This window comes from Tetrao urogallus (genome assembly GCF_951394365.1).
Source record: "Tetrao urogallus genome assembly, chromosome: 8".
In the NCBI taxonomy this organism is placed as follows: domain Eukaryota; kingdom Metazoa; phylum Chordata; class Aves; order Galliformes; family Phasianidae; genus Tetrao; species Tetrao urogallus.
This window is the reverse complement of record NC_136821.1, coordinates 294513-309199: the sequence shown is the minus strand read 5'-3', so window position 1 is coordinate 309199 and position 14687 is coordinate 294513. Positions and strand designations below refer to the sequence as shown.

General features: G+C 39.1%; 1 protein-coding gene across 1 annotated transcript; it reads right to left on the bottom strand.

Annotated features, from left to right (window-relative positions):
• Window positions 1-1138: 1138 nt before the first annotated feature.
• WDSUB1 (WD repeat, sterile alpha motif and U-box domain containing 1) lies at window positions 1139-13409 on the bottom strand (the record flags this gene model as incomplete). Its single annotated transcript, XM_079539349.1, has 10 exons — window positions 12994-13409; window positions 12147-12331; window positions 10675-10767; window positions 9242-9335; window positions 8151-8184; window positions 6517-6557; window positions 6327-6433; window positions 5462-5644; window positions 2652-2792; window positions 1139-1317 (listed from the first exon to the last, which is right to left on the bottom strand). Exons 1-10 carry the CDS (start codon window positions 13389-13391, stop codon window positions 1139-1141), a joined length of 1455 nt encoding a protein of 484 aa, XP_079395475.1. The 5' UTR covers window positions 13392-13409.
• Between the last annotated feature and the right edge of the window lie 1278 nt (window positions 13410-14687).

Here is a 14687-nt window from a genome sequence, read left to right as displayed (position 1 = left end):
CAAAGCAGTCATGTTTTGAGATGTAAATATAACTATTTTTAGTAACAAGTAAAATAAACAGTAACATCTGCATGTGTATTGAAAGGCTTTGACCATATTGGTTATTGCACTGAGTAACACAGCATTACAGCATGTTAACGATAATCGCACTTTATATAGTTACCTGATCACCTTTGGGTGTTACTTTAAAGCAAAATTCTATATCAGCTGTTTATTATTAAAAAAGGTACAGCAGTGAAATGCTTAGTAAGTATTTTGATAGGAAACCCAAGAAATGAAACGCAGGTGAAAGTTGGAAGAAAAGCGTATGTGCAGTTACTTTGTAGGATGAAGTTGTGGAGATTTTTCAGAGGAAATAAGGTTTATAGAGGCAAGAATACTTGGAAACTAAAGAGGTGCAGTGAGACTTCTGGCTGCCAGTGGGCGTGAGTGGGCAACCTGAGGGTGTCACTTCTCAGGTCTCGTGTGTTGTACAGTGGTGCATTACCTTGTAAACAGCTGTACGCGGTTTTATAAATTCTTTCCTGAGTTCACATTATTATGCTTTTGCTTATTTATTGCATACTATTTCTTTGGTATTTTGTACAAGTTTATTATTCGGGTCCTGTAGTTCTATTTTTGCACAGCTACTGTATTTTTTTCCATACAAAATTAAAGTTATGATTACAGCTGTGTGAGACGCAGTCACTGACAGCTCAGGAAGAATTCTCTCCCAGCTTCTCCAAATGCATGTTCATTCATAGGGAACAGGGAAATACGCTTTTTCTAATTAAAAAACAGAAATAAAATACAAAGTCTGTGCTTTGAGACTCACATTGCAAAATGAAGACTTGAAAACTCATAAATTTGCGGAAAATTTTAAGAAAAGTTATTTGAAAAATGCTGAGTCCTGGTGTTTGATTTCTTAAAGAGAAATACCACTGAGTAAAAGTAAAATAAACTGAAAAAGCATTCAGTAATTTTTTAGGAGCTTCCAACAGTGAAAATGCTCTTTTAGCATTAAAAGTGCATTGAAAGTGACAGCCAGGAAAGAAGAGAACTTTTTTAATTGCAGGTGTTTCTGACACAAATATCTCCTCTAGCCTACAATTACCTACATTTACATTTATGACATTTACCTTCATTTTAGTAAACAACTTCAAAACGACGTGGTTTCACCACAGTTCTGCTGAGTCTCCAGCCAACGGCCGATGGCCATTTTCAGTGTCCTGTTGGGTGTAAGCACAAGACTGGGAAGAGGGAGATTCGTCATGGGACTAGAGCGTCTTTTATTGCTGATCCAATTTTCTATTGCCTCCTTTTCATAGGAATACCCATCTGCAAAGAAACCATCATCAAAAGCTTGCATTACAGACGATAGGGTGCTGGTACACAGTGTATATTTTACATATGTAAGAGGTAGAAGGGAATCAGTATTTCCAGATAAGAGAATTGAGATGTAGAAAAATTATGTAGTTGAATGCATTACAGTAACAGTTCATACAGCAGTACTGAGATAAAATTCAGTTCCTGCAGTAAACAATGAGGTGGAAATGACACAGGACACATGAAATTGTTCAGTCTCTTTTGAGCCAACCTTTGTCTTGCCTGGGCTTGATTTAGTAAGAACTGTTGTGGGCCACGTATATGTAAGTAAGTTGCTCCAAAAGTAATGCCTCCTACTTATTCCTATGCAAACTACAACAGCTATTAGGAGCACAACAGCACTACTTGCTAGGGCAAATTCTCAGCTTCAAAAACACCATTTTTCAACATAGTCACCACCTTTAGCTGTGCATTTTCGCCAGCAATGAACAAGTGTCTGCATGCCATGCTCATAAGTATCTGGGCCAGCCGAGGTGACCCGCAGTCACCACGGCTGAAACGCACCACCCACCGCCTCCCTGTGCTCACAAACACTGCTGAATGACAATGGGTGCCACTTTTTTCACCTGAAGGAATTCAGTGACAGCTTTGTTTCATCTGCACTTCCATGTCAGACACCATTTGACTCCCCGTACTGCCATCTGTCATGGCAACAACATGCAATGGAATACTGGTGGGAAGGTTCAACCTCTACTGCCATCACACTGACACTCACCTCTTATGGGCCAACAAAACAAAACAGGAGGTGCTGCTTTTGGAGCAGCCTTTGTAAAACATACATTATTGCTATTATATGAGTAACAGAAAGTTTTAATTGTAATTTTTTTTCTTAAAGCATTAAAAGAGAGGAACAAAGCCACCAAATCAGTGGGATATGTGACCTTCTGTACAACCCTTAAGTGCCATATCTACAGCTGTGTAAACTTAGTAATGAGCTTATGTTTTTGCTGTTGTTTCCCTTGTGCACAATTCCATTGTGTATTCACAGAGACAACTCTCTAATTAGGATTTAAATATATACTTGCAGAGGCACAAAAAGAAAAGAGCATTAAAAAAAATTTTATATGGTTCTGTCAATAAAGCAGACACTAAAGGAATCACAGTACTGTATTTTTCTCTGTCACAGACGCAGTTTGGCCAAACATTTACCACAGTTCTGTTCTCTTGCAATAGCTACTTAGATTGATTAATTTACCCTATTCACTGTAGAAAGACATGGCCAATTTTTGTGTTCCCATGCCCATCTTTAAGCCATTCTCGTTATTCAACATTGCTCAAAGTCATACCTGCTGCAATGACAGGATCCTTCATGAGCTCCCGAGTTATAGGGCATAAGAATTCATCAGGAACAGCAATGGAAACAGAGACTGTTTTTATCCTCAGCTCTTTGATCTTCTGGAGGATTTTACTGCGCAGGCCAAGAGACTCTGAAAAGTTATTGGAATACAGAGCAAAAAACACCATTATGTGAGGCAGAGAGGTTGTTCTTGCATTCACTGCCATGCCAGAGGAGACACAGCTCAATCCTCCCATCTCCACCCAATATTGAGAAGTCCGCAGACCCCTGGCCAGTGCATGCCAATCCCAATGGGTAGCAGCAGTTCTGTGGGGTAATGAAAACAAATGGCAAAACAAATGCAAGTGCAGTGTTGCTGCAAAGCAACATTTGGGCAGAATTGCATTTTCAGTTGATGCATAGTAGCATCACATGCACTGCTGCACGTGCAAAGCTAACTGTAGCTAAAATTGTGATGGAGAGAGAGGATCAGGAGTGTTTCTCCCTTTAAGCTGGATTATAAACATAAAAATGCAATGGTATAAGAGTGCACAGATGTTTCCACCACCCCCTCACAAGATCAGCCATGCCAAAGCATGTTTGTATTCCATGCCCGCAAATTGTACTTCTCTGCTGCACGCTCCTGCTTCATGAAAGAGAAGATTTTAGACCTGTAGCATCTCAGTGCCTCTGCTTACACAAAATGAATTGCTGAACTCCGTATTTTGTTTTATGAATGCCTGGCACTGACTTTGTTATAACAAAATAGCACAACTACTACTACCTTAAATTTGGATTCACAAATGGGCTTTAGACCCAGAATAGAGGGGGGACAATCACCTCCCTCACCCTGCTGGCCTCCCCTCTTCTGCTGGAACTCAGGATAGCAGTGGCCCTGTGGGCTGTGAGCACACTCTGCTGTCTCATGTTCAGTTTTTCATCAAGCAGCCCCCTTCATTCCTTTCCAGCAGGGCTACTTTCAAGGAGTTCTCCCAGTCTGTATACATATCTGTGATTACCTCAACCTAAATGCAAAACCTTGCACTTTGCTTTGTTGAACCTCATCAGGTTCATAAGAGCCTCCCTTAGGAGCCAGGGATACATGTCACCCAGCCCCAAGGATGTGAACACAATCAGTCTCGTGTGCCATCCTTACAGTGGAGCAGAATTTGTTCCCCCAGTTCCCACCTGGAGATTCAGATTCAGGCGTGTGAGAATCCTGGCTGCCAGTGAAGACTGAGGCAAAGCACTCATTAACTACCTAATTTCTATAAAAAAGATTAACTAATGACATATGTAAGGATTAAGATACTGTAAAGATTGAAATACAGTACTGAAATATAATAAAAAGCTCATGCTTACTATTAAGGAAGATTTTGCAAGGCAATATTGTAAAGATCTGTGGGATCAGACTGGGATCAAGAAAAATTAAGAATATAACCAAAGAAAAGAAAGGTAATAAGGAACAAAATTCTGTAGTTGTAACTACATTTTTTGAGGGCATCCTCTAGAATCTCTATTACAAGAGCAACTTTTCCTAGATCTTGCTGGTGTAGCCAAATTCTTGCATTCAGTTTGCACTTTCAATTAACAACCTCCTGATCAAATCTCTAGTCAGGAGTTAAGGGATTATCCATAATCCTTTGATAATTGTCAGTAGCGCAGCTCCCACTGCACACCATTTCCACACAACCCTCCAGTCAGCTTGATGAGTCTCAGCTGGTGATTGCTGCAATGGTTCTAGGCTACTCCAACATGAGGGAACACATATGCAGGAACACAGAGCTATGAGTCTTTCATCGGTGGCAATTCCTGACGGATTTGCAGCAATTCTGTTGATTTCTGTACTGCACAAAGCTGACTGACACACTGATACTGAGCTGACAGATACCAAGACCGCAGATGTGCACACATGCAAAACAATTAAGAAAAAGGAGGGGAGCACTCTGTCTACAGGAAAGCATGCTAACTTCATAAAATAGAAATGTAGTTACAGAAGGGTTTCTTGACTCATTTGACTGTTGTTATACTCAGTCTCAGGTGTAAATTAGTGCTGATGTGTTTGCCAAAACATCTAGCCACAGAGAATAGAGAACATTCTGAAAGCTCTGCAGTAGTCCGCCACAGAGCAATTTCTTTCTTCAGAATTAAGGAAGTGAGTGGTAACAATGCCACAGCCTAGGAGTCCTTCTAAAACGTAACTTCAGTTTTCAATAAAAGTGACAGGTCAACATTAAGCAGAAGGATGCCTGACGAATTGCAAAGTGTCTGAGATTGGTAAGGTTTGCTTGAGCATTACTGACACCAAATGCTTTATCTACAAATAAGTATAAAATAAAACATATCCTGTATTTTTCTACTATGCTAACTGTACTCTGAAGTGCACTCACTGCTAAATTTAAGGTAGCTCACCATCTAATATGACAAACGTGACGCTTTTCATAATCTGACAGGAAAAAACTGGAGAACCCCATTTACCAAGTCAGAATCAGTAAGTCTACATGAAAGGTGAAATTACTTTCCCACAGCTTAATGACCCAAAATCTAAAAAAGGAAAACAGAACCAAAAGCAGGTAAGACCACTTATCAACACGGCATTGCCAGAGAATGAGCAATTTTACGTTTCTAGCTATAAGAAAACAAACAGTACTTGGGATAATGTGACATTAGTTTTGTTTGTCTGTTTCAGTTACCAACAGTAGTGATTAAAAATGCATTTCAGAAGAACACACCCATGCATGAAACTTCTCACTTACTTTCATCCCAACATCTTACATAAACATAAAGGACTACAAACTGCTTGGATTTCTATATTCTTACCAATTTTTAATTCATTAGTCAGACTTTCTCTTGTAAGATTCAGGAGTTCTTTGCCATCGATGTTATTTGCTTTGAAAAGCCCAACAAGTTCTGTGAAGCCCTGTGCACAAAGCCAGGCTGAAACTTCATCCTCTGACCAGTTCTCAGCAGTTCTAATCTTAGAGTTATTTTCTATAGCGTTTCCTTTGGAAAGGAAAGAGAAAAGTAAGGTAAACAATACAATGAAAAACAAAAAAAAACCAAACCCAATCAGTAAGAACTATGGAATTAATGAGCATTTTCCAAATGCTCTCACTATTCCACATTTCCTAACATCAGATAAAAGCAATACTCATTAAACACTCCTTCATAGGACAGTCATTTGGGTTTGTCTTTATTGACTCATTTTCAAAGTTCAGAGGAATTTAACCTCTCAAGTGCTGACGTCTGTCAAAACTGAACAAGAGACTGAGAAGTGTCAGCAGACACTAAAACTAAGTACCATATCTCCTTGTAAAAGCACACCAAATTCCAGACTAAATTCTTGAGCTTTGAACAAAGATCCATTTATTTTTACTCCACATACTTAAGGTACTCCTTAAGTTTTTCCTTCTGCAGTGACTGGCCAGTTGTATTTCTTGCTGACAATTATGTTTTCAATTAGCATATTTTCTTTTTAAATTACTGCCAAGTATATGTCTTTGAAAAGTCTTTCAGTGCTCTGGGAATTAACACTCGCATCCTAAATGCTACACAGAAAGTAAGAAATGGAAAACACCAGAAAAGAAAGAAAGATAATATTCTTCTAATCTCTAAGTTGTTTGTTGTTTGGTAACAGACAACGCCTGTTGCATAACAAAAGGCTAAAAATACTTCAAACACTGACCTGCACAGGGCTGCTTACTGTCCAGCTGCCATAGGTGCACAGCTTTATCCATTGAACCCGTGGCAAGTAAGAGACTGCGTGGTGCAAAGGCACAAGCTGTGACATACCTACAGACGTGGAAATTGACATGGCATTGAATGGATTTCTTTTATTTATTAATAGTAAGGTATCTATCATACTGAATTCATACCTGGTATGCTGAGACAAAGTATGAAGGATATTGCCAGTATTCTGTAAAAAAAAAGAACATTTGTGACTTTATTTCAAGAATGAAACACATGCACTCATCTGTGCACATACTTTCAAAGATAAGGAAAACTATTTCTTCTTTGAATATGACAGAAGTCACCTTCAGAGTAGGCATATGACCTTGCCTAAGCCAATGGGCAGCAAAGTCAGATATGCATCTTGGCTTTCCTATGTGAGGTTCTCTATTCAGCCCACTGGCAGAAGGCTTCCCTTCACTATAATAATAGTAGAAAATCAGCTGAATTAATTGTACCCGTATTGGCTGATTGTTCCTGTGGATAAGAGCATTTCTTCTACAAATCCAGGATTGAAAATGACCTGAAACAATAACTGAAATTCAAGCAGACTTTGTACTACAACTTTTAATAATTTACTGGGGATTACATCTGAGGTTTGTGTATTTCTATACTGGATGCTACTAAAAACAAATCCCCAAATTTTCAGTTTTAACATATGATTTGAGAGACTTTCCTCATGACTAAAGGTAGCATTTCTTTGACAGGTACAGACAGAACTAAAAGATGAAGAGCAAAGTTATTCCAAGACAGTAATTCATAGTTTTCTTCTACTACTGGGCATGAGGAAAGCATCCTATTTTAGGCCAAAATGTCTCTCTCCCATGAAGATTTATTGTCTTAACCTCGCTCAGCCTTAAAAATGGCAAAAGAACTTCTAAAAAATTTATTGCACCTTGTGTTAAAAATCTCAGGCTAAAAATCTGACCAACAGCACTAAGAGACAGTGATGCTGCAGCTGCCTGCAGTTTCGTTCCCTTGATGTGCCATTCCTCCCGGGGATCTAAGCATCAAACTACTGATACAACTGGGCCAAAACTGTGAAGGCATCAGGTTAGCCATTTTGACGACAAACATGCAACCCTCACTGAAAATCTGTATCAATACAGCAGCACATGCAGAAAAGCTTAGAATTTGTTCATCTGTCATTTTCAGCAAAATCATTATTCTGAATATGATAAAGCTGTAAAGGTAAATACCACTGTTAGGTGAACCCCAAAGAATATAATAACAGTATTACACAAAACACCTAAAGAGGATGCTTTTGAAGAAAGGTCATTGTATGTAATGTAATTTTTGTCTTGAATTATTTATTATGCTTCCATTTAATTATTTAATACGCTTCTAATTAAATAATATGCTGTATATACAATTACTAAAGGATTTCTGTGATCACTGTCCCTCCTTTCACATCAATGCATACCATTCCTCTTGCTGTGAATGCTAGGATAAAATTTAAGATTAGCAAAACTCCTTCTACTTCAGTAAGAACACGCAAGCATAGGATTCACTCAATGATACTGTCCTGCAGAGCAGCATAAAGAAATCAAATAACAAAACACTCAAATAAATGTCAATTAAGAATGAGAGAGATTGACTGGTTCTCAGGAGATATTTTACCTCAAGTTACACTTATTGAAGATTAAAAAATAAAAATAGGGGGTTTCATAGTTCTTATTTCATAATGTATTCTTTATCTTGACAGGATATTGCAGAAGTGCTAATAAAGACAGCAGCCAAATGAGTTATCATGAATAACCTTACAATACACCATACTTACAGTCTCATATATTATGACATACTTGTCCACAGACCTTTAAAAAAAAAACACACACATTGACATTAAAATTATCCATAGAGGAATAAGAAATCAAACTATTGCTAATTAAAGCAGGAGGCAGAAAAAAAAAGAAAAAAAAAAAAAAGAAAAAAAAACCCACAAAAATCCCAGCTTTCCCACAAGTAAAATGAACAAATAGAACTCTCAACAGAACTCAGCATACCGGTGCTTTATGGAAAGCAAAGCTCCATGCATTTCTAGCTTAAGACAATGATACTCTTTATCATGTTGTATTATTATGTATCTACAGCACTTTTAAAACAATGTATAAAATCCCAAATTCTGCACTTCCATAATTCCTGATGCATAGGGAGGTTTCATGCAAACTGGCCCCCAGTTCCACCGCTCCCCACAAGGTACAAATTGGTCTTTGCAAGAAGTATCTGTAATGCAGATATTTCTATGCACTATGCACAGAATCTGGCTATCCATTAACACTCTCAGCACTTCTACTGATTTCCAAAATCTTCTCATTTGCAAAGCAAACTAAAGGAAGCATTGCATTTCAATTAAAACTAAATGAAGGCCACATAAATGTCCAAAAAGAAACCCACTCAGAAATGATGTTCTTTACTACTTCTTAAGTTCTTTGCAGAGTGGTGAGGTGCTGGAACAGCTGCCCAGAGAGGCTGTGATGCCCCATCCATCCCTGGAGGTGCTCAAGGCCAGGTTGGATGGCGCCCTGGGCAGCCTGGGCTGCTGTGAAATGGGGAGGTCGGTGGCCCTGCGTGTGGCAGGGGGTTGGAGATTTGTGATCCTTGAGGTCCCTTCCAACCCAACCATTCTGTGATTCTGTGATGAATCTCACAGAGAACAGAGCTTGCAAAATCCTAGATTTCAAACTCAATCCCCACCAGACACAAACAAAATGGGAAAACAATTCGCTGTTTCTGGAGGGCAGAGAGAACTATTCTGCAATTACAGGAAATATACTTTGAACTCTGCAACTCATTTAAACATTCTGTTTCACAATACTTAAGTGTGGACAGGATTGCCATCTGAAATTTCAACAAGTATCAGATACTGCTTACCCTGAGACTAACATCTGCCCATCATAAGAAAATGCACAAGCCAGAACTGGGGCAGAATGTCCACTCAACGTGCATTTATATCTTAATTCACAACCTAAAAATACAAAAAGTAAATTATAGCAAATTGGATATATCTGATGAGGTACTAAGACAACATGGTTTTAGGGGCATAAAGCTGCCTCAAATACCTGACTCTGTGACATACTGTATAGAAAAAGGGACAAAGGATCACAGAGATAACATAATTTTAACTTCCGTGACCGCTTCACTTTGTATCAGCATCTGTCTAACAATATGTTAGATAATTGGGTATCTGAACGTTCCATATTCATTCTTACAGGCTTCTAAAATTCCCTGCTGATGATTCTGGCCACATGCCCTGTCTCTACATAGCAGTCACACACTGTCACGGTTTTAAGATTTCTGTTATTGGTGTTCCACACCATAACATGTAGAGCCCTGGGAGTTAAAGAGTTAATGCTGCAGTTCCGTGGATGATCCATATTTCCAGGTACCTGATTCTCAGAAGAGAGGAACAACTACACCTCCCAGAAGACTTCCACTGTTCTGTTTCCATTTTCCATTCAGAGGGAAAGATAAAACTGTCCACAAGTCACAAGAGGGCCCCCCTTCTGTTCCTGCCCTCTCTGCGGTGTGTGCTCCCCAGCCACCTGCCTTCAGCATCAGTGAGGCCTTCGGTTTTGGACACTCTCATTTTACTTATTAGCCTCAGTTCCAAATAAATTGTATTCCGTTGTATCATATTGTGTTATCTCGCATTCTGATATCATACTTAGTAAACGAGTTTTGTCTCCCTTAGCTCATTGCCACTGCTGTGTTTTTAGGCCCACCTCCCACCTCTCTGCCTTCTCCCTCTTCCACCTTCCCCCTCTCCAGGGCTCTGCGGGTCCCCCTGCCCCATCAGTCACAGATCCAGGCCTCACTGACCCATAAACCATCGACACAGATCACACTGCAGTTGTAGCACAGCCACACTGTTTTGATTCCTCCAGCTCTTGCTCAAAAGGCCAAAATTACTGAAAGATGAAAGAAGACCCCTCCCTGGCCTAGCAGATCGAGAGGTTTCAAACTATCCATGTGCCCAACGGCCAAGACAGAAATAATACTCGTTACCAGAAGATGAAAATGATAATTAAAAGCAAACATTTATCATAATATTGAGAGGACTAGGGGAATTTTTTTAAATCTTTACTACTACTGTTAAACAGATCACTAAACAAAAAGCTACAGAGCCCAATCTCACAAAACACAGCATGCCTTAGCTGCTTTCCAGCAAAACAACTAAAAGAACACTTCCAATTTGTGGTTAGTTTGGCTGCAAATCCATGACAGCAGTATAAATTTGATCTTAGATGTAAACTGTCACTAAAGAGTTAAAACACTTAAATATGAAGAAGCATCACCATACACACCTAAGGAGTCTGCAAACAAAATAAACCAGACTTTGATCTTATTATCTTGACCACAAGAAGCCATCTGGAAGTATCCGGACGCGTGGTCACCACCTGATAAAATTAAAAATATTAATGGGAAATTGATAAGCACAAAAAGTAACAGCATATCAGTAAATTACATCACCACTCCTTCAGTGCAATTTGGTAAATCTCCTTAATCTCAGAACTTTAAAAAGCATTGATAGAAAGAATTGCAGAAGTTCTAAAAATATCTGCAAGCAAGGACTGTGTATTACCATCATGTGATTTCCAGAACAAGTAGATGGTGCCCACAATTGCACAACTATGCTCATACTTGAAGTTCTTTGGACGATAAGAGTTTGATTCTTCTATCTGCCAAGAGTGGTGATATTGCCTTCTAACCACAGAACATGGTTATTTCCCCACTGTAAATGGTTATTTCCATTTCTTCAATAGTTCTCAAATTTTTAAATCATTTACACAAGTTCAAAATTTGCAAATATGAAAAACTACTTTATTTCTACAGAGTTACAGTTAAGCATCTCATCAAATTACTCCCAAGGTTTCATCTCTTGTTTTTCTGTATTTTCACTTTCATCGGGTTACTGCAGTAACATTCTCATACACACAGAGCTGTATGCAGTTCACAGGAGCCCTCAGAGCTGCTGTCTGCTGTGGCAGATCTTAGAATTTGCCACCAATCTGCCAAATATCAAAGTGCCTCCTCCTAGGATTCTGTGTAAGATCTGGGTCTTACCAAGAGATGAGCAGCATGCCTTAGCTATTATGGTGTAAAAACACTTTTCTTGGCAAATCAGCCAGAATGAGAATTCTTTCACAGCACAAAAGATTTGGACATTTTACATGCTACCAACTCGTTAATGGGCATCACAGTGTTGTACATACCAAGCTCCTCAGAAGGGGAACACACTGTTTTCCATTAACGTTCACTAAATCTTTTAGCAAAAGCTGCTTTTACTATTACATCTTAGCAGGACTTGTGAGATCGAGGGCTCACTTCTCCCCAGAACTGCACCAAGTCTGGTGAGGGAAAACAGTCTACCTGCTCACTCATCACAGCTGAAGCATTCTGCTTATGTTTATAGTTCTTTGCACTGCTTTAATCCACTTCTCTTCCTTGGGGAAGCAGAGGAAGAAAGAGGTAAGTGGAAATGGTAATCAAGCACTACATCTTCTGACATTGCTCTTAGACCCCGGAGATAGGCCTCACAGATGCTGCCCAAACACATTCCAAAACCCTGGCAGCATAATTAGCTACTTCAAGCATCATCGACCTCTCCACTACTATTACTTAAGAGTATTCAGAATACGGAGAAATTTCAGCTCTTCCCAAAAAGAATATGAAAATAAGAGCTTGAGAGAAATGAAATGACTTTTTTTTTTTTTTTTTTTTTTTCTATCTTTCTTTTTTTTGCCATGTTCCTCCCCTGAAGAGTCAAGTAACTAACCAGAAACTGGATGTGAAGAAATATCACAGCAGGTAACGCCAAGATCGTGTGCTTTTTCATTACATAGACATCTCATTTTATCATCCCAAATAGTCAAATCACCGCATGATGATCCAGTGACAAAGAAATTTCCACACGGAGAAAAAGCACACGCCACCAAAGAACCATCTTTAACATTCCCAGATCTGAAAAGTAAGAGTGCATGATAACTGGCTTTAGAAGTAATGTTGTGAAGAGTAGATCTCTCAAATGCAATCTGATAGAATATCCAAATCATACTAAGTTCTGTATTTTGGAAGTTGGTAACAGAGGGCAGAGAAACTGTGCAATTGCAGTGAGATGCAAAACAAAAGCACACGTAGGATCCAGGACCTGCTCCTCGAGGAAAAACACGAGGTGGCACCCTATGGTAAAAGCATTTAAGTTGAGTGATAAGTTCCAAACTAAAGATACTTGCTAGGACTTACAGTTTGGAAGACAGAACACTGCTAAAATTCTATGGCAGGATACATTTTGAAAGTAAAACAAACAAACAAAAATATCAGTAAAAACTGATATCTGTATTTTAACTAAGTCAATACTTAAACACAAGATTTAGATGAGAGTTAAAATAATCAAGCTTCTTAAGTATGCACTGCTTAATGTTAAAGAAAAACAAAAACTCAGCACTTCTCCTGTTAATGACCTTTTGATATTCCGAACTCTATTCCACTCTTTTTGTCACATAAACCAGAAGTGTAAGGTCTGCAAGCCTGTACACAGTACTGCATACCAGCAGAGCAGCACTTGTAACAGATTATATTTCCATAATAGTAAATAAGGCTGTGAAAAGGCATTTGGCACTCACCTGTACATTTTCATTGAGTGCATGTTCCAAAGAACAACGCTTCCATCAGCTGCACCTGACACCAGGTAAGAGGACTCAGGAGAAAAGCGGCAGACTCTGACTGGGCTGCCAGTGGGCTGCTCCAGCACTGCCAGCATCCGACCATCACGAGTGTCCCAAACGATGGTAGTGCCATCCGTGGAACACGAAGCTAAAGTGTGTCCTGATGGAGAGAAGCAGCAGCAGTGGACAGCGTATGCATGACCTTTCAAAGGTGAGTATGGGAGCTCAGTGAAGTCATTTAAAGAGTAAATACGAATTGATTTGTCCAAGGAACAAGTAGCCAAGCACGATGATGAGAAGGCACAGCAGTTGACATCATCACTATGATCTGTTAAAGTGCGAATTAATGTCGCCATTTAATCCACTTCCAAAACAAACAAACAAACAAAAGAACTTGAAGTTAAAACACTTGGACATGTCTCCTAATTCATAAATGAGGCGCACACAGTGCCTTACTAAGATACATTCTCCTGGAAGAAATAACTGATTTGCAGAGGTTAATTTTTCACTTAAGTACTGTTTTATCCTCAACCTAAAGCAGATCACATGTACAACATGCAAACGAGGAGGTTTTGACTCCGTTATAGTAAAACATATTTTAACTTTTATTTAAGTTAACTTGCCAGTTTGCAACGCAGCACTGAAGCTCACATAAAAACTGTTTGATTTTAGGGCAATGGCAACATACTTTGTTCCAGTACTTTCATTTATGCTAATAAGTTTGCTGTTCAAATTTGTTCTCAATTGCACCTACACAAAACATAATGCAGTACATGTGTACTGTAGAATCTAGTCACCAAGCTAGCAACTTATAAAGCACTTGATACATATAAAACAAATATCTCTTCCTACATGTGATTAGGATTCAGTGTCAAAACACTGCTTCGGGTTGCACCATGGATATAACAATATTTTTAATTGTAATTATGTGGGGAAAAACAAAAGTTTTCCTAACAAGCTAGCACAAAGTAGCTGTTAGGTATCTTTGTATTTGTTTTCAAGCCATCCTCTCTTTAACTGGATGTGCCATGCATGCACTTCAAAACCACCTGCATTAACAGTTTTGTGAAAGCAGCAAGAACCCTGTCCCATATCCCTATAAAGCTGGCACCAGTTCAGATACGTGTACAAAAAAACTGCTAAATGAATGCTAGATCTCCACGTGGGAGCAGAGCAGACCACAGAGTATGCTGGGGGTGAAACAGAAATCACCAAAACCTACAGTTGAGCTTTACTTCCAAAAACTAACATCTACTCTGAATTAATGGGTATGGGAAACAGGCAAGAACAAAGACTATACTGAGACTCAAATGTGAGAAAAAGCACTGCCCCTTCCTTTTTATTGCATTCCCTGCTCTTGTTAAACCAAGAATTACCTGCACCACCACAGCTTAGGTTGTACTTTGTCTTCCTGAAACGATCTGGTTAGGTGCCAAAATGTCAGACACAGTCGGATGGAGGACAAGGCAAGTTATTTCCCTTGTGATCTCCAAATTCTAGAAAGAAAATTTACATCTTCATAAACAAAAATTTACAATTCTTTGTAAGAGTAGATAACAGCAGGACAAGGGAAAATGGTTTTAAGTTGAGGGGGGGAAGATTTAGGTTGGCTATCAGGGGAACTTCTTTACTATGAGTGGTGAGGTGCTGGA